This window comes from Siphateles boraxobius, unplaced genomic scaffold (genome assembly GCF_051911475.1).
Source record: "Siphateles boraxobius isolate OS27281-9 unplaced genomic scaffold, OSU_SipBor_1 31, whole genome shotgun sequence".
In the NCBI taxonomy this organism is placed as follows: Eukaryota; Metazoa; Chordata; class Actinopteri; order Cypriniformes; family Leuciscidae; genus Siphateles; species Siphateles boraxobius.
Window position 1 is genome coordinate 11,434,697 of NW_027508931.1, and position 25,184 is coordinate 11,459,880.

Genomic DNA, 25,184 nt, shown 5'->3' on the forward strand with positions numbered 1-25,184 from the left:
TATGTGGGGAGAAATGTGCTGGTTATGTTTGTGAGACAATCAGCTGATTACTATTATTATATTATATATTAAGACCCTTGATCCTCACCTGACTATGGCTTTGTAAACTTTATCCATGGTGTGGTTTATAATGGACTGTGGTACAGAAACAGTGACAATGTTACACACTCTTGGCTTACTCTGGCTATTCTCTGCTGTCTCAGACGATATGTTTGTCCGGGTTTAGCCACCGTAGCTTCTTCGAAAGGGAGGGGAGAGCAGTGGGCTAAGCCCTTAGTGCAACTCGCAACTGAACCGCTAGAATTCGCTAAAAATACACACTGCACCTTTAATATATATTTTAATGTTTTTTGAATCCTGTGATGCAAAGCTGATTTTTCAGCATCACATGATCTTTCAGAAATTCTAAAATGCTGATTTGCTGCTCAAGAAACATTTCTTATTATTATCAATGTTGAAAACAGTTGTGCTGCTTAGTATTTTTGTGGAAAAAGATGAATAGAAAGTTCAAAAATAATAAGAGAAATGCTAACAGAAATATCATAAGACAATATAATGATATTTCTATTTGAAATGTGTGGGGGGAAAGTGTATAATAAAAGGTACAATACTAAAGAAAATATAATTAGTAATAAGCAATAAATAAAAACTAAACGTTTACTGAGTAAAAGAAATATATAGGAATAGTTTACCCAAAAATGAAAATATCAGAGGAAGTGACATGATTTAATCACCCTAAAATCATTTCAAATCTGTATGATATTCTTTCCTCCATGGAAAACTATAAATACATTTTAAATAATGAAAGTGGATAAGAACTGGGGCTGCCAAGCTCTAAAATAAAAAAGCACCTTCGATGGTAAACAATGACAGAATTTTCATTTTTGGCTGAACTATCCCTTTAACTGAAAGTATATAAAACAGAATACTGAAAGAATGAAAATCTGAAAGGAAAGAGGCTAAATGTAAGTGAGAAAAGTATTTCTTGGTGGATTAATATTGTAACATTAGTTTGTAGCTACTTCGTCCATACCTGCAGTTCTGACCCTCTCTGAGTACTCAGAGTCTGTGTACTGCCCACGGATGTTTGTCGCCCGAAATTTGAACCTACAATACAAAAATAAACAGTAAAGAACAGGTTAAAAAGATTCCTGGATTAGGATATTTACAACCCAGTTTAGTCATGTGTGCATATATCTCTCACACATAATATGTTTTGGGTTTAAGGGGTCCGTTGCAAAGAGTCTTGGCATCTTCAGACAGGCAGCCCTCGTCTGCTCCTATGATGTATGTGTTAGTGTTTGTGCTCATGCGCTCTGATTTCTTAAAGCAGCCTGGGTTCAAGAAGCCCTCGTCGGTCAGGTACGGAGCAGTAGGTTGGTGGAAAACACTCTTCCAGTTGGACAGATTACCGTAGTCCATCACTGCATCAACATTAGAACAACAATTAACTATAAAACCCTTCAATAAAATCATTTTACTACACATGATTGAAAAAAATTGTTTGTTTGTTTTTAAATATATTTTGAACATACTCTGCCCCAGTACAAACATACTCTAATGTTAGTAACACAATGCATCTGTGTGTGTAGATATATACGGGTCCTTCTCAAAAAATTTGCATATTGTGATATATTTTCCATAATGTAATGATAAAAATTAAACTTTCATATATTTTAGATTCATTGCACACACACTGAAATATTTCAGGTCTTTTATTGTTTTAATACTGATGATTTTGGCATACAGCTCATGAAAACCCAAAATTCCTATCTCAAAAAATTAGCATATCATGAAAAGGTTCTCTAAACGAGCTATTAACCTAATCATCTGAATCAACTAATTAACTCGAAACACCTGCAAAAGATTCCTGAGGCTTTTAAAAACTCCCAGCCTGTTTCATTACTCAAAAACGCAATCATGGGTAAGACTGCCGACCTGACTGCTGTCCAGAAGGCCATCATTGACACCCTCAAGCAAGAGGGTAAGACACAGAAAGAAATTGCGGCGTGTAATGGAGGCAATCAGCCTGTGGCACTGCTGAGGTGTTATGGAGGCCCAGGATGCTTCGATAGCGGCCTTAAGCTCATCCGGAGTGTCGGGTCTTGCGTCTCTCAACTTTCTCTTCACAATATCCCACAGATTCTCTATGGGGTTCAGGTCAGGAGAGTTGGCAGGCCAATTGAGCACAGTAATACCATGGTCAGTAAACCATTTACCAGTGGTTTTGGCACTGTGAGCAGGTGCCAGGTCGTGCTGAAAAATGAAATCTTCATCTCCATAAAGCTTTTCAGCAGATGGAAGCATGAAGTGCTCCAAAATCTCCTGATAGCTAGCTGCATTGACCCTGCCCTTGATAAAACACAGTGGACCAACACCAGCAGCTGACATGGCACCCCAGACCATCACTGACTGTGGGTACTTGACACTGGACTTCAGGCTTTTTGGCATTTCCTTCTCCCCAGTCTTCCTCAAGACTCTGGCACCTTGATTTCCGAATGACATCCAAAAAGTACTTTGGACCACTGAGCAACAGTCCAGTGCTGCTTATCTGTAGCCCAGGTCAGGCACTTCTGCCGCTGTTTCTGGTTCAAAAGTGGCTTGACCTGGGGAATGCGGCACCTGTAGCCCATTTCCTGCACACGCCTGTGCACGGTGGCTCTGGATGTTTCTACTCCAAACTCAGTCCACTGCTTCCGCAGGTCCCCCAAGGTCTGGAATCGGTCCTTCTCCACAATCTTCCTCAGGGTCCGGTCACCTCTTCTCGTTGTGCAGCGTTTTTTGCCACACTTTTTCCTTCCCACAGACTTCCCACTGAGGTGCCTTGATACAGCACTCTGGGAACAGCCTATTTGTTCAGAAATTTCTTTCTGTGTCTTACCCTCTTGCTTGAGGGTGTCAATGATGGCCTTCTGGACAGCAGTCAGGTCGGCAGTCTTACCCATGATTGCGGTTTTGAGTAATAAAACAGGCTGGGAGTTTTTAAAAGCCTCAGAAATCTTTTGCCGGTGTTTAGAGTTAATTAGTTGATTCAGATGATTAGGTTAATAGCTCGTTTAGAGACCCTTTTCATGATATGCAAATTTTTTGAGATAGGAATTTTGGGTTTTCATGAGCTGTATGCCAAAATCATCAGTATTAAAAGAATAAAAGACCTGAAATATTTCAGTTGGTGTGCAATGAATCTAAAATATATGAAAGTTTAATTTTTATCATTACATTATGGAAAATAATGAACTTTATCACAATATGCTAATTTTTTGAGAAGGACTTGTATAGCACATGAACTAAACTAAACATGGCTTCTTATAAAAAGTGCTTGTTATTATTGCTGTATTGTAAATTGGAATTGTTTTTTCCAATAATGCTGTATATATATATAGTGTGTTTAATGTCAGATTTTAATACCTGCTGGTTCAGAAACTATGACCTGGACTTTTTGGATTGGTCCATGGTCATCAGTGAAGAAACATTCAGGCATCTCGATGGTGATGGTCTTGGATGTTGCGATGACAACACCTGCATTGTTCAGAGCAGCCCGCGGCGTCCTTGTTGGCTTGGGTGGCGCTGAAAAAGAACCCTCAGTACCTTAAAGTCACAGTCACTTAAATAGAGCAGCTGATTTACTCAAGTATTATGTTTTCTCATACCTTTCACACCGGTGGTGACATGAACCTCAGAACTTGGGCCTAAACCTGCTCCGTTCATGGCTGCTATCTGCAACAAGTAGAAAACAAATGCATTTGGCCTAATTGTGAAAGTCAACAAACAACTACAAGGACCATTTTGTGCAAGCAATATTTGAGTTCTAATGTGATTAAAAAGAGTGATGCAAATATTGCCTTCCTTTTTTGGTGCTGCATTCTCTGTTGTTACTTAGATATGATTTGAAATAGCTGTCGCTAGTGGTATGATGATATTAGATGGTATTAGATGATGCAAACGTACCACAGTTCAGTATGAAAAAGAAAGAGACCTGTGCTTGCAGACGAAGAGGCTGGAGCTGAACCAAGCAATCAAACCAAGTATGAAAACACCAACAAAGTTGGTTTTAGTTTCCTACCCTTATGCTGTAATTGAATCCACCCTTCAATCCATCTATAATAGCCGTCATTGTGTTATTAGGGTTGCTGATCACAGACAGGCTGTTGATGTAGAAATCCAGTTGTCCGTTGCGGTAGATGGCGACATGGTACGAACTGATGTTTCCGTTTGGCTCATCCGGTGGAGAGAATGTTACATAAACACGTGTCACTTCCTCGGGAATGACCGTCAATGACAAATTTTGGGGAGGATCTTTGGGCTCTGGAAAACACAACCGTGAATGTCACAAATAGCACAAATAAGTATCTGAGAAACAAGCCTGCTCAAACGTCCTCACCAGCCTCCAGAGTTCTGGCAAGTACGAGTTCAGATGCTTTTCCGTCTCTGCGAGCGTTGGAAAGCTGCCCCGTGAAGGCGGTGATGGTAATAGAGTACAGGGTAAATGCAGTCAGGTTCCCGACAACCACCGTCCTGATCTCCTCTGAATACCGCACTAAGCTAATGTTATACCCCGAACCATCCAACTGCAAGAGAACAAAGGGAAATTGAAGTAGAAACTATCAGAAAGTGAACAGATGAACAAGATTTCTAAAGTTTATGAACTCACAGCAGTGATGTCAATGATGTATGAGGTGGGCCCTGAGATGACCATTGGTTCGTCCCACTCAATCTTCAACCCAGTGGCAGAAGGAACCAGTGAGATGGCACCAGGAGGGGCATCAGGGTCTAATGTAAAGAGGTAGAGATAAAGAGCTGAGGCTATTTTTTTGTTGTTTTTTTGTCGATGTTATGCTATATGTATGTGACAACCCAGAGGAACATTTTATTGCTCAAAAGCTCAGGAGACTTAATGAAGGTTCCCTTTAAGCTGCACGTGTACACAGTCATGATGCTCTTTGCAAAAGGCAAATGCTCAAAAATGTGTGGAAAATATGCTGATCTTGAGATGTCTTGAATCAAAGCTAATGGATTGGGAAGTGCTTCAACAACAGTCCATTGATTTTTAGTATGGAACTAAAGCTGTGAGAACGTAGCTGATTCACAAGATACCTGCATAATGTGGAAATCTCATAGAAGCGTCAAAAACAGAATTGAAAGATACATTATGTATTCCAAACTCAATGAAGGTCATGCAGAGGTCAGGTTAATTTTCTCAAAATAACAAAAGTCATTAACAAAAATACTGATACATCAAGTTATCTTGCTGATTATTTTGGGAAAACAAGATAAATAATAAAGTATGACCTCTAGATATTGTTTTATATCTTTTCTACACATTTATATAAATATATATATTTATACTTATCAATCAATAAATATATATTAAATTTTTTTCAGAAACTATGGACAATTACATATAAAATTAAATTACAAAATTAGATTTATATAATTATATTTTATAGGAATTAATCAATAAATATATATTTATATATTTTGTTTTTTAGAAACTATAGACATTCTGAAAAAATAAATTAAATTGCAAAATTACATTTAAATAATTATATTTTGTATCATAATCAATCAATAAATATACATATTTATATTTTAGTTTATTAGAAAAACATTTAATTACAAAATTGCATTTATATATAGTGTCTCTCAATAAATATATATTTATATAATAGTTTTATCTATATATTCCTATATTTTTAGTTTATAAGAAAACTTATGAAAAAAATTAATAAATTGCTAAATTAAATTACAAAAATGTGATAATTTGAATTGAACAAAATGAATTATCAACTTTGCCTCAAAAACCTGACATAATAGAATTGCAGACATTCAGTGAGACTATAGAATCCAAATTAATATGGTTAGTGCTTTGAAATAATTTAATGATAAATGTTTGAGTTTCTGAAGAGTTTTTGAGTTTGAGATCTGACATTGTTGGGATCTTTTTCTCAAAGGAAACATCTGAGAAGGAGATCCATGCAAAATTCTCATGTTGTCGTCAAGGAGAAAAATTTGAGATGAGAACATTTCGATCTCATTTGTGATTCTGTTTACTTATGAGAATGTTTAGATGCACACAGGTGTAACATACTTCCTGCGAGCGTCTGTGTGTGGATCCACTCTGAGGGCTCTCCGGCCCCAGCCCTGGTGAACGCCACCACTCTCATACGATACTCTCTATATTTGAGCAGAGGGGAAAGTGTGACTCCGCTGGTTTGTCCTTCAACCCACTCCACAAGTTCACTCTCCACGCAGGACTCCATGGGCTGCTTTTGCTCGCAATTTCTTGCCAATTGCTTGATTTCTACATTATAACCCTGCAGAAGACCAGGAAGATGGACGGGACGTTGCCAGCTTAGAGACACACTGTCAGATGTAACATCGATTATGGTAAGCGACTGTGGAGGACCAGGAACTGCAGAAAGAGAAAGAAACAATCTGCATGATCATGTCTGTAGCATTAATGGTGCAGAGCAAGTTGCATGGCAAAGTGCTTCGCATTGTGTTTTTGTGTTTTTTTTTCAAATTCATTCATATGAGCAACCAAATAACACAAGACCTGACTCTGGTGGAGTGTGTGCCGTGCAGTTGGCTTCCTCCCCTATTCCGGCTGAATTAACTGCAGCCACGCTGAAGACATAGAAAAAATCAGGCGACAGGCCAGTGAAAGTGTGCGTCACTGTGTATGTGAGTGTGAGAGGATGGGCCTCCTCCTCCAGATCGCCAGAACGAATGAGGTAGTGCAGAATCTCTCCGTTAGGATGAATCGGAAGCTCCCATTCCATGTACACTGAATTCCAATCCAATCCTGAGCAGGAAAGATTTCCAACTGAATCTGACACTGCAACATACACAGACACCACAGATATATAACAAACACACTTGAAAATAAAGAATCGAATTTTGAACAAAAAGGACTTGTACATTTTTTTAAAAATATTTATATTAATCAATGATGCATTAAATTGATCAAAAGTGACAGTAAAGTACATTTATAATGTTACAAAATATTTCTATTTCACAAATGCTGTCCTTTGAACTTTCTATTTATCAAAGAAACATTGAAATAAGAACATTGATCAACAGTCATATAAGACATTTGGTCACACTTTATATTAGGGTCAAATTTTCACTTACTATTAACTATGACTTTTCCCTCAATAAACTCTTAATTACTGCATATTAATAATTAGTAAAGTTGTTGTTAAGTTTAGGTATTGGGTAGGATTAAGGAATGTAGAATATGGTCATGCAGAATAAGGCATTAAACAGCCAATATCCTAGTTATCTTTTATTCGGCCTGTAATCAATGATTCCGGTGGATGATGCAGGTCACAGAATTTCTCCCATCTGCGCCGGTCTCTGGCTGTGCGAATTCAGGTTTTGCCAAAACTCTTCTTTAGGGAATCTGACCATAGAGTTGGCGGGTGTCCGAGAGGTCGCTTAATCTCATAGGGGTACCACGTTGTAACTTTCAGCGTCCATCGATCATCCTCTATTTGAGCTACATGCCCAGCCCGTCTGTGCTTTTCCTTTGCTGCCTCCGTGATCGCATCTTTCACCCTTGAAATCTCCTGCAAACATTTATTTGTGATCTTGTCTCTTCGAGTGACTCTGAGCATTCTTTGCTCCATTGCACTTTCAGTTCCAGTGAGTTTCTGTTCATCTGTTCTAGTTAGAGAACATGTCCCACTGCCGTATAGTAATGCTGGTTGTATGGTGGTATTGAAGAGATGGGCTCGCAGGGTTGGGTCGCTGATTGCCGAGAAGCTCCGCAATGCTTTCCATTTGCAAGATAGCTCACAGCTGATGGTGTGCTCCACTGTAACTTCTTGGCCCAGGTAGATGTATCAATTGAGTTCGTCAATCTTTTCAGAACTGATATAGATGGAGCTATTGACTTGATGGTTTTTCATCCACATTTTATTTGATTGGTTCATTTGGAGTCCGACCTTTGAACTAATCCTATTAATATGCATGTTAACTAGTTAATAGTGAGAATCGGACCCTAAACTAAAGTGTTACCTGAAATTTTTCTTGAGCAGCAAATCAGCATATTAGAACGATTTCTGAAGGATCATGTGACACGGACGGATGTGTGAGTGTGTATTACCTGATTCATTGGTGGTAAATATCACAGGCAGGCTGTACTGATCCCCATTTCCTGCTCTAGTGAATGTGCACACACTGATTTCATATGAATTATGAGGTCTGAAGCCACTCAGTTCTGCTTGTGTAGACCCATCTGATGAGTTCTTGGGTTAAACAGAGGCAAGCGAGTTTAATTTACACACATAGAAAAATCTAAGATCATAATCACACATATACTCTACATAGATGCTCTACCTGAAATCTGAAAGTGTATGTGTTCAGTTCAAGTATTCTGAATCCATAGTGCTGGATTATTCCATTTGGCTCCGGACTAGGTTCCCAGTGAAGCCATACTGAATTCGCAGTGTGGTTAAAAATACCCAGATTGCGTGGTGGAGACATTGGACCTGGACACACAAATAGTCTCATAAGACATTAGACACCTTAAGTCTGCACATTTATACTGTAGTTGCATTAATTAGCAATATAAGCCATTCAAATTTCTGAGTTCAGAATTCAAATTTCAAGCCAAGACTTAAATATTTAAAGTTTTACAACAGTTTACATTTCCTAAGATCAAACATCAGGCTTCATATTATTTTTTTTTATAAAAATGTCAAATATCAAACAAATTCCAAAGCAAAAACTTAAATATTTAAAGTTCAACAAAAGTTTAAACTTTCAAAGATCAAGCATCAGCCTATTCTAATTATCTGTTTTAAATGTTCAAATTTTAAACAAACTCCAAATTTCAAAGCAAAGAATCAAAGATTTAAATTTTAACAGACCAGTTAAAAGAATAGCAATAAATATATGGTTCCAACCTGCTTCATCAGTATGTAGTGGAATAATCACGGAAGGGCCGACACCTTGGCGAGTAACCGCAGCGATGGAGAGATTGTAAGTTGAAAACGGAGTGAGTTCTGAGAGAATTAGGTGCATTTCAGAGGTGTAGGTTCTGTTGACGGCCCCAGGACCCTGTAAAACTACAGTGTAATTTATAATCTCGCCATTGGCCTCCACTGGGGGGAACCACGACACATAGATGGAGGTGCTGGAGAGATTTCTACTAGCTCCAGGCAATGGAGGAGAACTTGGGACTGTCAAAACACAGACACACAAAGACACAATCATGAGTATACAATCAATAAGTATGAACCCTCATGCTTTATATACATGTGTATGTAAAATACAGGAAATGAGCACCGTCTTCATCTGTTCGAAGTTGGAGGGTTGCAGTGTGATTTACAGCTGATCCCGCACCGGTTGCTGGGGTGACTTTTATGATGTAGGGAAAATACTTCCTGAGCTTGGTGAAGAGGTAGATGGTGTCTGTGGTTGTCTTGGAGATGGTGATGTTGACCGTGCGGTTGATGGACGGGTGGGTCGTTCCCGCCTCTTGCAAGCTCAGCTGGTAGAAGACTTTGCCGTTGGGCTCCAGAGGAGGGTCCCAGCTGATCACTACAGCCGTCGAGCTATAGATTGTAGCGGTGAGGTTGTGGACCGGACCACTCGGCACTGCAGCAGGGGAAGGGGGTGGAACACATACAATTAATATATGATATGAATGGCCAACAGTTACACTTTAGAACGGGGAACAAATCATTGCAATCCAAATAAAAGATGTTTTTTCGATGTGGCACCAAGAAATTGAATGAGGCTTTGTTCCCCAATCTAACGTGAAACATGTCTTTGTGATAAAATAAGGAGTCATCTCTTGAAATCTGCCAATATTAGGACATATTTCACCTCAAAATGTACATGAAAATTAAGCCTATTAAAGGACCGTTAAGAGGTTTTACACCATTACACTCATCATGACGATTAAGCACATTTTCCTCTCCAAATCTCAATAGCCTACTGAAATGTGAAGAGTCTCATTACTGCAAAAAACAATGACAACGAATTAAATTGGTATTTAAATTGTAGTTCATTTGTAAAATAACATTTTATTGATTAATTTAAAGATGTTCAACCGTGATTTTTGCATTGCAGTAATGAGAAATTTGGGAATGAGAATGAGCTTAATTGTAAAGAAAATAGTGCCACAAAGCTCAAAACTCATAAAAGTCCTAAAAAAACAACAATAAATAATTAATAAGTAAATACATTTTAATTATATAAATTTTAAATAGACGTGTTAAACTAATTTATAAAGAAATATAGAAATGTATGTCTATATATAAGAAGTAAATGGCACACTGCAACATCAAATCACTAAATGATGTAATGATTAAAAGCATTGAGAATAAATCTTGTATCTTAAACCCAGAGATTCAAATATTCATAACTGTACACAAGAATGCATACAACACACAAATACACATACATTTCAGCATTCACATTACACACATCTGTAAGTCTGTGGAAATTAAAAATGGTAAATAAACTCCTGAGCGGCACCTGCAAAATTCAGAGTCAATGTGAAAGATCACAGACATAGGAAAGAAGAAAGAATCAGAGAAAGACAGACATGTTGTGTTAGTAGGAAAATCCTTTTGGAGCATGTTCTGTGTCCGAGATATTGCTTTGGGCTGTACTGAGCCGCTGAGGCTGGGTGATTCTCCAGTAACTGCAAACCAATCAGATGCAATCACTCACAAAGAACCAAACAGGACCATAGCATCATTTATTCATATAGAACACTATCAAAATCTCAGACACCAGGGGAGAAAACCTTTATCTATTTCAAAAGGTCACCTCTGCACCATTTTTCCCAAAATCACACAAAAACCATTTATTATGAATCGCACACAAAACCTTAACATATAGAAATTGAAATTAGGTCAACATATTCACTTGCCAAGTATCGCAGGGGGACATTTTAATGCTCAAATGTTGCTCTTTCATAGTTCAGGACACCTAATGGAGTTCTCGCCAAAAACCCTCTTTTGGCGCTAAAAAACTACTGTCAGGATTTATTAAAGACACGCAGTGAAAAATTAGCACTGAAGGCGTGGACAGGGTTATTTTTGCGACTGACCTCAGTAGATCACGCGCAGAACTTTTCACTCCCATCTGCGCTTTTATGGAATTGCACTCTCATGCTAGTTTGCCCTGTTTAGTAAATCTGGCTCCAAATAGACAACTGTTGCCATAGAGTAAGAGTATACAGCTATAAAATTTTAATTTATGTGTATAGCAACTCTTATTATTTGCTCAAATTTGGAAAACTTGAAGAGAAAGTTCATATTGAGTTTATAATGTAGATTTTGGCAAATCTGAGCACATATTGAGACATTGTTGAAATCTCTTTTGAAATCCTTTTTCTCAGGACAAACATATGAAGCAGGAGGCTTTAGCAAAATATCGATAGCTGGCGAACAAGAAGTTTTATGATCATTCAGATCGACACATTTACAATATTTTTGAAGACAAATATATAACATGCTACATAATGTACCCAGAAACTTGCCATTGCAGAAAAAAACACTAACAGCATGTGCTATTTTCTATCTTTCAACAAATCCTGTGAATGGAAATGCAAGCTGGGATAGTCTGGAGACCATCAAATATAAGGCTTTGAGATCAGACACACACAGTCTTGTGGTGAGGGCTCAACAATCCCAAGTTTGCAGCTTGGAGGAAGTTGTCTCCTTTCACAAGACATGCTGATTATGTGCTGTGTGTATGTGTCTGTGTGTATGTGTATGTGTGTGTATGTGCGTGTATGAGTTTCAGTGTGATTTTTTTGGAGCATAATCATTTGGAAAAGTAGTGCAGAGCTGAACTTCTCCCCTGAGTGTGTGAGGAGACTGACCGTCCTCTAACGTGGTGAAGTTTAGACGGGGGCTGAACACTCCCCCATCACCAACAGAAGTGCTGGAACTCATCCATACACTGTACTCCTGTCCTGCCATCAGATCAGACAACACCAGCCACTGCTCTGAACCCGGAACCCTCTATAGTGAGAGAAAAAGAACCTGCTGATTCACTGCATGACATTTTAAAATGTGCTTATGACATTTTGAACTGATGTAACTATTCTTATGGAGATCGAATCCCCGACCCTTACAGAATGTACTGTGCTGGTTTCATGGTACAAATGGTGGTATTAGATATAATAGAATAATATAGAATAATAGAATAATAGATTCCCAGCTAACAGGGAACATTCTCTCTGTGGCGAGGTTCTCTCAAAGTTATTAACAAACATTCTTCCAGTAACGTTGCAATTTTTTTCATAAACACTTTTTGTTATTCTGATTTAAACTCTCTTCACATCTAGAGTTGTAGACAGACAGTCACAGAGCATCGCAAACAAACAGCAGTCAATTTTTACAGTTCCCCCTGAACCAAAACAACAAGCTTATGCTGTGTTCACGCCATGGCGTAACAGTAATTACGAGAACAAATTCTGCCATTCGAAAGATTGGGGTCAGAAAGATTTTATTTTTTTAAGTATAATAAAACTTTTGAATGGCAATTTTGAATGTTCTCTGAACATTCTGAAACAAGTAATAATATTTAAAAAACGTCAGACAAAAGTCCAACCAAAACATTTCTGAAAAAATGTTCCATGACCAATGAATAAATACTTAGTCAGCAAGGACGCAAAAATTGATCAAAAGTAAAGACATTTATAATGTTACAAAAGATTTATATTTCAAATGCTGTTCTTTTGAATTTTCTGTTCATCAAAGTATCCTGAAAAAAAATCAGTTTCCAGTTTCCACAAAAATATTATGAAACTATTTTCAACACTGATACTAATAAGAAATGTTTCTTGAGCACCAAATCAACATCAGAGGAATTAATTACATTTTAATCTTTTTTTTAAATTGTAATAATATTTCAAAATATTTCCATTTTCACTGTATTTTTGATCTAATAATGCAGCTTTTGGTAAACATACAATGTTTTTTTTTGCAGGGGTTATATTAAGAAAGCAACCCCAAACTTAACACTATATGTCACTTACTACATAGCTGTATTTAATGAGATTTAACTGTAGGCGGACCTACCCAATGCTCCTGACCATCAAAATTACTTATAGGATTTATAGTAAAGTCATTTTAATAGCTTGTCACATTATCAAGGTGTACCTTGATATGACATAGTATTTAGTGTCTCCAAAAAGATCAATACACATCTGTGTAAGTGCATATACCTGTGTATACACTGTATAATTGTCTGTGTAGTAGATAGTGTAGTATTGGATGATGCCGTTGGGTTCATTTGGAGGACTCCAGCTGAGAAGCACTGTAGTGGTCGTAAGGAGTGTGTATAATACATTCTGTGGAGGGTCAGATGGGGCTGCAAAACAGAAAAATAATTTAACATTATGAATACAGGGGCAATGCTGTTTCATGCCATTATTATGTATTATGAATCCTTTTCAAACCTAGTGAGCTGCCTCACTCTCTAGCAGCATTCTAACTGAAACTAAACCTTACAAGTGACTGAACTGACATGCCCTGAAACAAGTTAAATGTCCTCTATTTTCTATCAATGTTTTTAGTGCAGAAAAAACACTAACGAACAAAAGTTCAGGGCCAGTAAAATTTTCAAATGTTTTTTGGAAGGACTCTCTTATGCAGCATTTATTTTATCATTTGATCACAATTTAAAATAATTTTCTTTTCTACTGGAATACATTTTATTTTCTATTTGAATATAATTTGCATATTTGAATATATTTTAAAGCAGCACTATGTAGTTTTTCAACCTTCATAATATATTTCCAAGACCCTTGAGATGGTACATCGACTTGCAATAGGTTGAATGACACGCCTGCCATAGCCTGACAGTGTCTGTATCGCTTTTACTGGCACTATGTAACTTCAGGTTTCGGGTAGTAACCCGAGCACAAAAAACCCCGACAAAATTCGACTGCTTTACGGCATACGTCACTTCCACCACTTCCTCAGATTCTGACGTGAGAGCCCAACTAGCGTTTGATACCCGTCTGTCTGTATTTTGTTGTCATGGCCGAAGCAACAGCTAAAAGGAAGAAGGCAAAGGTTTTGTCAGAGGAGACTAAAAAAAGAAAAAGGGAGAGAGACAATATAAAAGGCCGGACGAGGATCAATATTGGAGGGAGAGCAAGACAGTTTGAAGAGGGTGAGAGTGCACGCACGCGCGCGCGCGACCGGCTCTCTCTCTCTATTCTCGTTCTTTCAGTACATACACCCTGTCACAAGCGCAGCAGTCAGTCATCTATAAAGTGTTTATAAATTTATAAATAAATCAGGGAGTCAGGGGGCTGACAACCGCGCGAAATGTAAAAGGCTGAATAACGTTAACATGGCCTGGCCATGTTACGGAATCTATCTGGTCCTCCATTTATCTTAATGAATCAAGTAATGCTAGTAGAGTAGTGAATTATCAATCTGGTAGCTAGTAACGTTAAACACTAACATGGTAGTTTAAGATGGTTATAATAAATAATCTTTCAGGATAACTATCCTAATGTCTGCAGGCTGATAGTCATGTTTGTTTATTTATTTTTTCCTCAGTCTATAATGCAAATCGATTTTCAAATTTGCAGATTCATCTATGGTAGCTTGATATTATAATATTGACGATATATGGCTATTACCTACCACACAAACATTGAATTGAATTAGCATATCCATTATGTAAAACAGTAGCCAATTATATTCATATGGCATGCTGAAATATATGCCAATGTATCTGGGATGAAGACGCAATGCTGTCAGTCTTCCCAAGACGTGAGAACTCGCGACGTCAACAAATGCATGTGTATCCCCTGGTGTAACCATGACAGATTTTACAACCGTAGTAGAAGACAATACTGTTTCCCAACTGTAGGGGGACCCGAGAGCAAAAACCGGAAAAACGACATAGTGTTGCTTTAAAATGTAATTTATTCCTGTGATGGCAAAGCTGAATTTTCAGCAGTCATCAATATCTATTATTAATATCAATGCTGAAAACAGTTGTGCGGTTTAATTTTTTTGTGAAAAGAAAATATATATTTTTAAAAAATAGAAATATTTTGTAACATTGTAAAAATATTTTGGTCATTTTTGATCAGTTAAATGCATCCTTGCTGATTAAAAGTGGTAATTTCTTAAATAAATAAAAAAATCTTACTGACTCCACACTTTTAACTTTAAATCTGATATTTCCCTCATCTCCAATATTTTTTTTCCACAAGTTCATTCAATGATACTTGCGATGCTGCCTTAGATTTTGGGCAAGAATTTCGCATAATGAGCACAAAGCAGCACTCTTCACATTAGAAATATGCTTATGATATCTAAAAGTGTTGTCTAGGTTGTTTGGAGCAAAACGTGTTTGTGTTCACCTGATTCTACAGTACTGAATGTGATGTAAACCAGTAGCCCTCCGTCTCCGAATCGAGTCCAGCTGCTAACGGAGGCATTATACCGACCCGGCCCCTCCACACTCACCACCACTGACGTTTTCGTCACATTGGCCACAAATTCAGAGCTCAGATTCCTAATAAACGAACATACATGTAAGTTTAAATCTAGTATGACTGCAGTCTGGTCTATCGTAAAAACTGATTTTAAATCATCTGGACTTACCACACTCTCACTATGTAGTATAAAATCTCAGAGTTGGCCTCCACGGGAGGTTTCCAGGACAACTCTACCTCAGTATCTGACAATTTCCTGGCGATTAGGAATTTTGGAGGGGAACTGGGTACTGCCATTTAGGAAAAATAGGTATTATAGACCCAAAACCGAGGAAAATTACTTTACTCTCAAACATGATAGTGATTTGGGTTAGTAAATGTAAGACATTGTCTCCCATGCCATGTGAATTATCCACACGTGTCCATCTTGACTGTTAATGGAACAACTAACCAACCAAACACAGAGAAACAAAAACATTGTTGGTAAGCTCCTCTGACTCCTGAGGTAGAAAGATTAACCTGCTTTAAAGACAAAATTGACCCATAACACTCCCGAGTGCTTTCAGAAATGTATTTGGGAGAAAGAAAAATAGTTAAAAACAATAAAACACTCCCATTTCAGTCCACCGAAAAGCTGTAAAAAGGAGAAATGTTTACATGTGACCCTGATACTTTCGCCAGATCCAGACATATTCACTTTGATGACTGACACTAAAAAGGAAGAACAGCTTAATTAAACATCACAGGGTCTGATGGTTAAAAACAAACACTCACCGTCCTCCAGTGTGGTGATGTTCAGGATCTCGCTCGTGTGGTTGCCCGTGCCGACCTGTGTGGCAGCCTGCACGCTGATGCGGTAGCGCGCATACTTCCGCAGGTTGGACAGGACAACATAGGGCACATGTGTGGTTTGGTTCAGACTGTGTGTGGCGTTCCAGTATTCCACGTTGTAGAACAGGATGATGCCGTTTGCGAGAAGCGGTGGCACCCACGACACGTTCACCTCGCTGGATCCGATGCTCTCATAGGTCAAATCATAAGGTGGGCTGCCAGGCACTGCAACAAACAAGAAAAGTCAGCACTCAGTGCAAATGTTATACAACAGATACATAAATAAGCTGGCCATATTGTGTCTGAAATATAATTCAGCCTGCAAATTTCTGATATCCCACTAAGGAATGGAGGAGGAATGGGGTCGACCAATGATGGAAGCCAGAATTGAACTGCGATCACCCGTGTGCTGTATGAATAAAGTCTCTTATGATCACCAAGCCTGCATTTATTTGATCAAAAATACAGTAAAATCAGTAATATTTTGAAATTTTATTACATTACATGTCATAACAAATTAAAATGTAACCTATTCCTGTGATGCAAAGCTAAATATTTAGCATAATTTCTCCAGTCTTCAGTGTCACACGATCCTTCAGAAATCATTATAATATTCTGATTTGGTGCTCAAGAAACATTTCTTATTATTATTAATGCTGAAAACAGTTGTGCTGCTTAATATTTTTGTGGAAACCGTAATACATTTTTTTCCAGGATTCTCTGATAAACAGAAAGCTCAAAAGAACAGCATTTATTTTAAATAAAAAATAATCAATTTCTTTAGTCTCACTTTTGATCAACTTAATGTATTCTTGCTGAACTAAAGTATTCAATTATATAAAAGAAAAAAGTCTTAATGACCAGAAACCTTTGAATGACAGTGTACATGCAGCAACTTGCTGCAAAAAAGCAGCTAACGTCATTCCTCTTCATTTATGAGAGTTGATGATTTACATTCACCCTCATGTAAATGGAGTAGAGACGCAAAGAGTGAATAGCAACTGGCATACTGACACTAAAGTTCATGTGTTTCAATGCATGATAGAGTTGTATTAGAAGTGTCTACTAGAAAACAATGATTTAATCTCAGTATGTGTGAATGACCCTTAATTGTAGGAACCTTTTGAAGGGGAAAAAGGGTGGGATTTCAGGATGAGATTAAAGTTTTATGTTTCTTCTAGTTTTTCCAATTAAATACTAACACACACAATGACTCACCGTCCTCCCCGGACAACATCTGTAGAGTATCAGAAATCTGGTTCCCGTGTCCATGCAGCGTAAACGCACGGACAGTCACATTGTAGTGTGTGTACGGCTTCAGGTAGTGCAGTGTGGCGCTGAGTGATGTGCTGTTGACGGTGTTGCTGTATGTGCCGTTTGTGTAGGAGACCTCATACAGGCGGATGATGCCGTTAGGCTTCTCTGGAGGAGACCAGGAGAGAGTAGAAGTGGAGGAAGTGGTTTTCACTACGACCAGATCCCGTGGGGGTGAATCCGGCTCTAAAAGACAGACAGAGGCATACTGAGAGATCTCAAGTGTGTGTAAGAGTACTTCTGCATGTGTATGAAAAATAATTGTCTCAATACCATCCTCTAATGTCACAACGAAGATGTAGTCTTCATCGGTCATAGGGCTTTCCCCCACGGCTGTAGACGCCGCCACACGCACCTTATAACTGCTGTACTTGTCCAGACCTGTGGATGTGACCATAAATAGTGTCATACACTGGCCTCAAAATCATTTAAAGACTTGGGTCACTCTTAGAAATGTCTTAAATATATCTTTTGCTCACCAGGGATGCATTTATTTGACCAAACTACAGGAAAACTGGAATACTGTAAAATATTATTACAATATCTAATAACTGTATTCTATTTGAATATATTCTAAAATGCAATTTAGCACTGTGATGCAAAGCTGAATTTTTAGCATCATTACTCCAGTCTTCAGTGTCACATGATCCTTCAGAAATCGTTCTAATATGCTGATTTGCTACTCAAGAAACATTTTATTATTTTTAATTTTGAAAACAATTGTGCGACTTTTTTTCCAGGATTCTGTGATGAACAAAAAATTAATTCATGTTTTACCTGTGAGCACTGCAGTGGTGGTGTTTGTCATCTGTCGTAATTCCTGGTTTGTAAGGAGATTTTGTGCATACACAGCGTAGTGCGTTATCTTGCCGTTGGGGTTGAGGGGCGGCTCCCAGGTAACACGGATAGAGGTGGAGGTAAGATTCTGATAGGACACATCCTGAACAGAGCTTGGCACTGTAGGAAAACAATGGGGTTACTTTATACAATGGTAGTATATTATAACTACTGTAATTCTACTCAGAGGTCTGAAGGTATTTTACCCTGTTCAGTTGTTTTCACTGTCACTTGTGAGGAAGGTCCGTCTCCAATAATGTTTTTTGCCGACACGCTAAACGTGTACTCTGTGAAAGGGCTCAGTCTTCTAACCACATACATGATGTGATCAGACGACAGGTCTGCTGTTTCCTCAATGGCTGGTAGAACTGTCAATCAAAACAAAGCACACAGGCACAACCAATCAGAAAACATAAAGCACAAATAACAGAGCGCAACAATGACTGCCCACCTTTTCAGTGCCCATGATTTTTTTATTTCCCATTCATTTTCTCCATTGTAATAAAAAAAAAAAGTCTTCAATAAAGAGTTTAAAAATATTTACATTTATATAAAAATAGTAAAATACTTGTTTCGGTATCTTTTGACCAATATCTATTTTTATGGCAACAGTGACTAAAATAACACAGTTGGTCTGTCTTGAAAGGTCCATTCACATTGCTGAAAAAACTTTATGCATGGGGAATTTAAACTGTATCTTTACTTACGGAAATTATGAGTTGTTATTATAATTGTGCTTTAAACAGTACTATTAATCTGCAAATCGCAAAAACCTTGAAATGTGAGTGAGGTCATAGTGGGTGGAGTCAGTGGGAGGAGTTATTTACCTTCTATTCCAATGGTAGTGGCAGCTCTTGTTGGGAGGTTTGTCTGCTGCTGAGTGTAATCTGTGGCCACCGCCCTAGTGACGCGACGGGGCTGGGAGGGGCTTAAGTTAACCAATGGCGGTTGGTCGGTGCTTAGAGTGAGAGATGAAAGTTCAGTGAAAGGGTCCTCAGTTACAGCCTCAGTCTTAGCCTGAACAGATGCATTGGTTCTGTCGTGGGTGACTGTGAGCCAGGGTGGAGGCGTATGGGGGGTGCTTGGGGTCAAAGGAAGGTCAGAGGTCAGTTCCGAGTCAGTGTTGGTAAAACCGTGACCCAAAGTGAGAAATGTTCCATGTGAGGCGAGAGTGAACGCAGATTCTGTGGTGATGTCAAGTGACCTTGCATTGCGACGAAGTTGTTGAGAGACAGCGTTCTGTAACAACAACATAAAATCAGTGAAGCTAACCAAACAAAATACAGTGAGTGTGTGCATGCTTGTGTAATTTATTGTTTTACCTGTCCTCTTAGGGTGATGTCCTGTACAAGCATAGTATGGTACAGCACTAGAATCCGATAGTGGCTTATCAAGCCGTTTGGTTGGCTCGGGGATCTCCAGGATAGAACGACCGACGTGGAGTCCACAGCCTCTGCTGTCAGATGAGACACAGCACTCGGGGCTAACATGGAAATAAATGCACACACAGATACAGTTATTAACACACCTTGCCGTATACTAAGCCAAGGCCCTCACTAAAGTTCCGAGGGGGTCGCAATATAAAAAATAATAATAAATGCTTTAAAATAAAATTAAGAGCATTTAAAAAAAACAAAAAAACATGCCTTAATAACACACGACTACAAATTGTCACTCCTAGTTTCTGTAAATAATAATAAAAAAAACCCGAAGTACCAGAAATTGTCTTTGACAATGAGGAGCCTTGGAGTCAAAAAGTTTGAGAACCTCTGCAATTGTTACACCTGCCAGCTGGAGTCCCCATGATAACCACTAGAGTACAATTCCTCAGTCTCCTTTACCGCTTCATGAACTACATTTCCCATAACCCATTGCCTCATGTTCTGATTACTGAAACCAACCGTCATTATCTCGTTAATGTTTGCCTATTTAAATCATGTGTGTTCATTCACTTGTAGCGAAGTCTTCTGTTATGTACTGTACTGCTCCAAGACTTGAACATCCAAATGAATGCAGTATGACACCAACAAGACTTCGCAACGAGTGAATGAACACAATAAATGAACACATGCTCAACAAGGCTGTATTTATTTAATCAAAAATACATTAAAATCAGTTACAGTATATTGTGAAATATTTTTACAATTTAAAATAACTGTTCTATTTGAATATTTCAAATGTAATTCCTGTAAAGCTGATACTTATTATTATTATCATCAATGTTGAAATCAGTTACTGCTAATATGTTTTCTGGAAACTGATAATTTTTTCAAGATTCTTTGATGAATAATAGAACTTTCAAAAGAACAGCATTTATTTAAAATATTTTTTTTTGTAACATTATGAAAAAAATAGTCTTTACAGTCACTTTTAAGCAATTTAAACTTGATGTGTTAATACCTTTCAAGAAAAAAAAAAATCTTACTGGGTAAACATTTATGTACAGTAAAGGCATGGTTGGATAAATAAATGTCCATTACAAGGAACTGCTGATAAATTTTCCCAATTGTGCAATTCATTGCTGAGAAAATGCAGCCCTTTATTTATCACACATTTCGGCATTGGATGCTTTGAGGCTTTCGACCAAAATCTAATTTTAGATAAAAGCAACCCTAAGTGAACAAATAACCTTTCTTGTTTTTCCATGAATTTAATGAGCATTCAGCTATGCAGCAACAACTGGCTTAGTATAAAAAAGTCATTTCCTCCAGCTAAATTAACCCAATTAAAGGTATAATTATAGATTGCTGATTTCAGACAGACTTAATTACAACCAGACCAGCTAAATATAAACCTCATTTATAACTCTCACTTATTTTGACCCCCAAGTCTGAACACTTACAGAAGTCACAAACACGTACACATTCCCTGAGCCTATTGAGAGTATGTTCTCCAATCTCCATACAGATCCATACAGAGTCAAAAAATGGAATTGGCTCCCAATATGCCTCCTTCAAGCATACACAAACATAGTTTGAGAAAACGTGACACCAACAATAAATCAAAATGTGATGAAAACCTGAATGCCACAAGCATTCAGGGGGACTATTAATTCTCTACTGTAGTGAAAAATACATGTATTTAGATGAATTTGTGGCAATTCATCCATAAATCACAGCTAAAGTGTACTGTAGCTGGGTCATGCAGGAAGAAAATTGGGAGGAAAAAACAAAAGCGATTTAATGCTTCTTTAAGTTGCAGTCAGTACAGCTAAATAGGGTTCATCTAGGTAATGCATAGATTTAATTTTAATTACCATTGATACGTTTTGGGTCGGTAAGATTTTTTTATGTTTTTGAAAGAAGTCTCTTTTGCTGACCAAGGCTGCATTTATTTGATAAAAAGTGATATTGTGAAATATTATTACAACTTAAAATATTATAAAAATCTATTCAAATAGAAAACTAGTTAATTCATAATGGCAAAGCAAAATTAAACATTAAATAAATTTTAAAAAGCCTCGGTTACGACTGTAACCTTAGTTCCCTGAAGAGGGAACGAGATGTTGCGTCGATTGATGCTAACGGAACGCTTTGCGTGTTGATGTATTGAAGCACATGTAAAATCAGTTCAATGGTGTGACGTGACGTCAGAACCAGGAAACTATATAAGCCTGTTCAAACCCAGCCGCTCCAGCTTCGTAAGGTCTGAACAAGTCGCTTAAAGGCACGTAGGAGATATGGCAGGTGACGCAACGTCTCGTTCCCTCTTCAGGGAACCGAGGTTACAGTCGTAACCGAATCGTTCCCTTTCAAGGGAACTCGCGTTGCGTAGGTTGACGCTAAGGGAACGTCTATACCAACGCCACCATAGCGAGAAGTGCCTGTCCTGTGTGAACAGGGGACCCTGGTGTAGAGTCCAAGTCAGGAGAATAAAACCTGACGAATGTGTGAGGTGAGGACCAGCCTGCCGCATCACAAACGTCTTGTAGAGGTACTCCTGACAATAAGGCCTTAGAGGCCTCCATACTCCTGGTTGAGTGAGACCGCACCGCCAAAGGTGAAGGCTGTCCGGTCGACTCATAAGCAAGTGAGATCTTTGCTTAGATGCTGGTGACCCCTTGTTAGGGGGTCCAAAACAGACAAACAACTGCTCGGATTTACGCCACAGGGCAGCTCTGTGGACATAAGCATCCAATGCCCTATCCGGGCATAGCAAATTGTGCTTTTTCTGGTCCGAATCCTGGAAAGGAGGAGGACAGAAGGCCTGCAGCACTATAGATCGGGCCACATTAGTGGGGACCTTGGGAACATAACCCGGCCTAGGATGAAGGAACGCTTTAACCATGCCGGGCGCAAATTCCAGGCACGAGCCGTAACCCCAGCTCTTTCATGTGGGTGAGAACAACATCTCGATGCCGAACCGCCAACAGATGCACCTGAGCTAGAATCGACAAATCGGCGATGTAGTTCATGATGCAAATACCCTGAGGACGCAGTGGCGCCAGAGCTGAATCTACGCATTTCGTGAAAGTGCGGGGTGATAGTGCTAGGTCCAACGGAAGAACTCGATATTGGTATGCTTTGCCCCCCAAAGCAAACCTCAGGAACTTCCAGTGATATGGAAAGAAGGAAAATTGGAAGTATGTGTCCTTGAGATCTTTCGTGACAGACCAGTCCTCGAATCTGATCTGTGGCACGATTTGTTTAATCATTTTGAACTTTAGTTACATGACGGAAACATACAGAACTATTAAAATCAAAATGGGACGCAATCCCCCATCCTTCTCTGGAACGATGAAATACTGGCTGTAAAACCCAGTGTCCCTGCTGAAGGGAGGTACATATTCTATGGCTTCTATGTCCAACAGGATTTTCACTTCTTGTTCCATTACCAGAACCTGCTCGGGGCTCACCATGGTGGGATGAAAGCCCCTTTTGGTCTGCTGGACCCAACGAGAAATATTTGACAGTAGCTTCCGCGCTACCAAGAATTCTACTAGAGGTACCAGCCTCTCGAAACTGGTTTCTGGATTTAGTTTTTGTTGAGCAATTAGCCCGTCGCCCTGTAACGGCGAACCGGCAGGGAACGACTGAACTGACTGCTCTAGGACCCTCCTCGGAGTGGGCGGGCTTCCCAGGGCCACTATGTTTCCGGGTGGCACCTGAGATATGTGCTCGCTGGGGACCGCTGTGCCCTGTAACACACGAGGTGGCAGGTTTAGCATAACGGTTCCCCGAGGGCAGCGAAGGGAGATGGCCTGCACCCTCGGACGTCAGGCCTTTTCTTTGCAGCTTTCTTGGAAATAATGACGGTCCTCAGATCCATCTAATCCCTTGAAGGCTGCTGTTGAGCACGCTTTCCATGTCCCCAGTCTTTTTTTGGGGGAACACGGGAAGCCACGCTCTGTTCTTGTGTGGCATGGTGTGAGGAATTGGTTTTAAAAGTTTGGGGGTGCTCCTGCTCAGCAACCCCGGAGACATGAGTCTGGCGAGGGAGAAGTTTTTGGAAGGCAGCAGCTTGTATGGCTGATTCCTGAACCCTCCCGATGACCGTGTTCACTGCGTCACAGAAGAGGCCAGATAAAGAGATGGGAAAATCCATAAAGAATATATTCTCCTTTTCTTTAATATTGCTCAAATTGAGCCAGAAATGTCTCTCAGTGGCCACCAGGGCTGCCATAGACCGGCCGATAGAAATAGCTGTCTCCTTGGCTGAGAGACAAATCTGTGGCTCGACGCAGTTCGCAAACTGCGTTCGGGCCAATAGCCACGCCCTCATCAATGTCTCCTTACATTTCAGCCTGGTAAGCCTACAGCAGCGACATTGTGTGAAGACATGCTGGAGCCTGACCAAGCGCTGAATAAGCCTTACCCACCAAAGCTGAAGTTACTCTAACTGGCTTGGTGGGTAATGATGTGGCTTTAAGGGAAGATGCAGATTCAGGGGAGAGATAGCTCACTCTTCAGCCTTCGGCATTTCCCCATTTCCGTGCTCTTTATATTGTGAAATAGAAGAGTAGTGTAATGATTGTGCACTGTACATTCTATATGACACAGGTTTCCTTCCACGATCTCGACACCTCAGTATGGAGATCGGAAAAAAATTGAAGGCTCAGGTGTTGAGATTGTGAACGAGAGGGCAGGAAGCGTTCGTCTAGTTTGCTTTTTAAACGAACGTCCTGCTTATCTGCCGGCCGATCGATATTTAATCTTTCGACCGCTCTCGTTACAACCCCAACGAGCTCCTCAAAATCATGAGACTGATGTGGCGAATCCTTAGTATCACGAGCATAAACACTAACAACATCCAGTGCCTCTGAACTGGATAGCTGTAGTGTTTGTGCCTGTATCGGGGTGGAAGAAACCGCAGCGTGTGCTCCTGAACCCTGATAGAATGCACTAGATCTGTCAGGTGAAGTCAGAGATAAGGCAGAGCCCGTCTCTAACTCCGCTAACAGATCCATTTGCGAACCCCAAGCCTGAAGTCTTCGCTGTGCCTCGGCAGCAGCGGGACCTGAGCATTGGGGAACGCGAGCCTGGGCGTCCTCGTTAAAAAACGCCAGGCGGGATCGGAGTGTCCGCAAGGGAAGCACAATACAGTGCTCACAATCAGCGCCATTGAGCGCTGACCGTGCATGCTCCTCTCCCAAACAAACAACACATAAAGTGTGTGTGTCCCCACCCGTTAAATAATTCGGGCAGGGGTGCACACAAACTGCTGCTTGCTCGCCATAGTCTATAAATATATATATATATATATATAAGAGAAAGAGGTTCACAGTACAGAGCCTAGCGACATACAGCGACAAAGTAACTGGCGGTGT

The 25,184-nt window shown here is 39.4% G+C and overlaps 1 protein-coding gene across 5 annotated transcripts in view; it reads right to left on the reverse strand.

Moving 5' to 3' along the window:
• The window catches only part of ptprq (protein tyrosine phosphatase receptor type Q), a 74,164-nt gene that overhangs the window by 16,636 nt on the left and 32,344 nt on the right, over positions 1 to 25,184 (reverse strand). For 4 of the 5 annotated variants that reach the window (XM_077193851.1, XM_077193850.1, XM_077193849.1 and 1 more), the window contains 24 exons: positions 19,741 to 19,901; positions 19,246 to 19,657; positions 18,625 to 18,786; positions 18,359 to 18,538; positions 17,855 to 17,962; positions 17,486 to 17,767; positions 16,211 to 16,492; positions 15,606 to 15,726; positions 15,362 to 15,516; positions 13,199 to 13,344; positions 11,849 to 11,990; positions 9,295 to 9,606; positions 8,913 to 9,188; positions 8,344 to 8,495; positions 8,111 to 8,252; positions 6,557 to 6,838; positions 6,089 to 6,412; positions 4,652 to 4,770; positions 4,382 to 4,568; positions 4,064 to 4,305; positions 3,651 to 3,717; positions 3,409 to 3,567; positions 1,205 to 1,424; positions 1,034 to 1,107 (listed from right to left, as the gene is read on the reverse strand). In XM_077193851.1, the coding sequence (XP_077049966.1) occupies positions 1,034 to 1,107; positions 1,205 to 1,424; positions 3,409 to 3,567; positions 3,651 to 3,717; positions 4,064 to 4,305; positions 4,382 to 4,568; positions 4,652 to 4,770; positions 6,089 to 6,412; positions 6,557 to 6,838; positions 8,111 to 8,252; positions 8,344 to 8,495; positions 8,913 to 9,188; positions 9,295 to 9,606; positions 11,849 to 11,990; positions 13,199 to 13,344; positions 15,362 to 15,516; positions 15,606 to 15,726; positions 16,211 to 16,492; positions 17,486 to 17,767; positions 17,855 to 17,962; positions 18,359 to 18,538; positions 18,625 to 18,786; positions 19,246 to 19,657; positions 19,741 to 19,901 (4,707 nt within the window). The remainder of the gene's footprint in view (positions 1 to 1,033; positions 1,108 to 1,204; positions 1,425 to 3,408; positions 3,568 to 3,650; positions 3,718 to 4,063; positions 4,306 to 4,381; positions 4,569 to 4,651; positions 4,771 to 6,088; positions 6,413 to 6,556; positions 6,839 to 8,110; positions 8,253 to 8,343; positions 8,496 to 8,912; positions 9,189 to 9,294; positions 9,607 to 11,848; positions 11,991 to 13,198; positions 13,345 to 15,361; positions 15,517 to 15,605; positions 15,727 to 16,210; positions 16,493 to 17,485; positions 17,768 to 17,854; positions 17,963 to 18,358; positions 18,539 to 18,624; positions 18,787 to 19,245; positions 19,658 to 19,740; positions 19,902 to 25,184) is intronic. The other variant, XM_077193852.1, reaches the window with a different exon arrangement.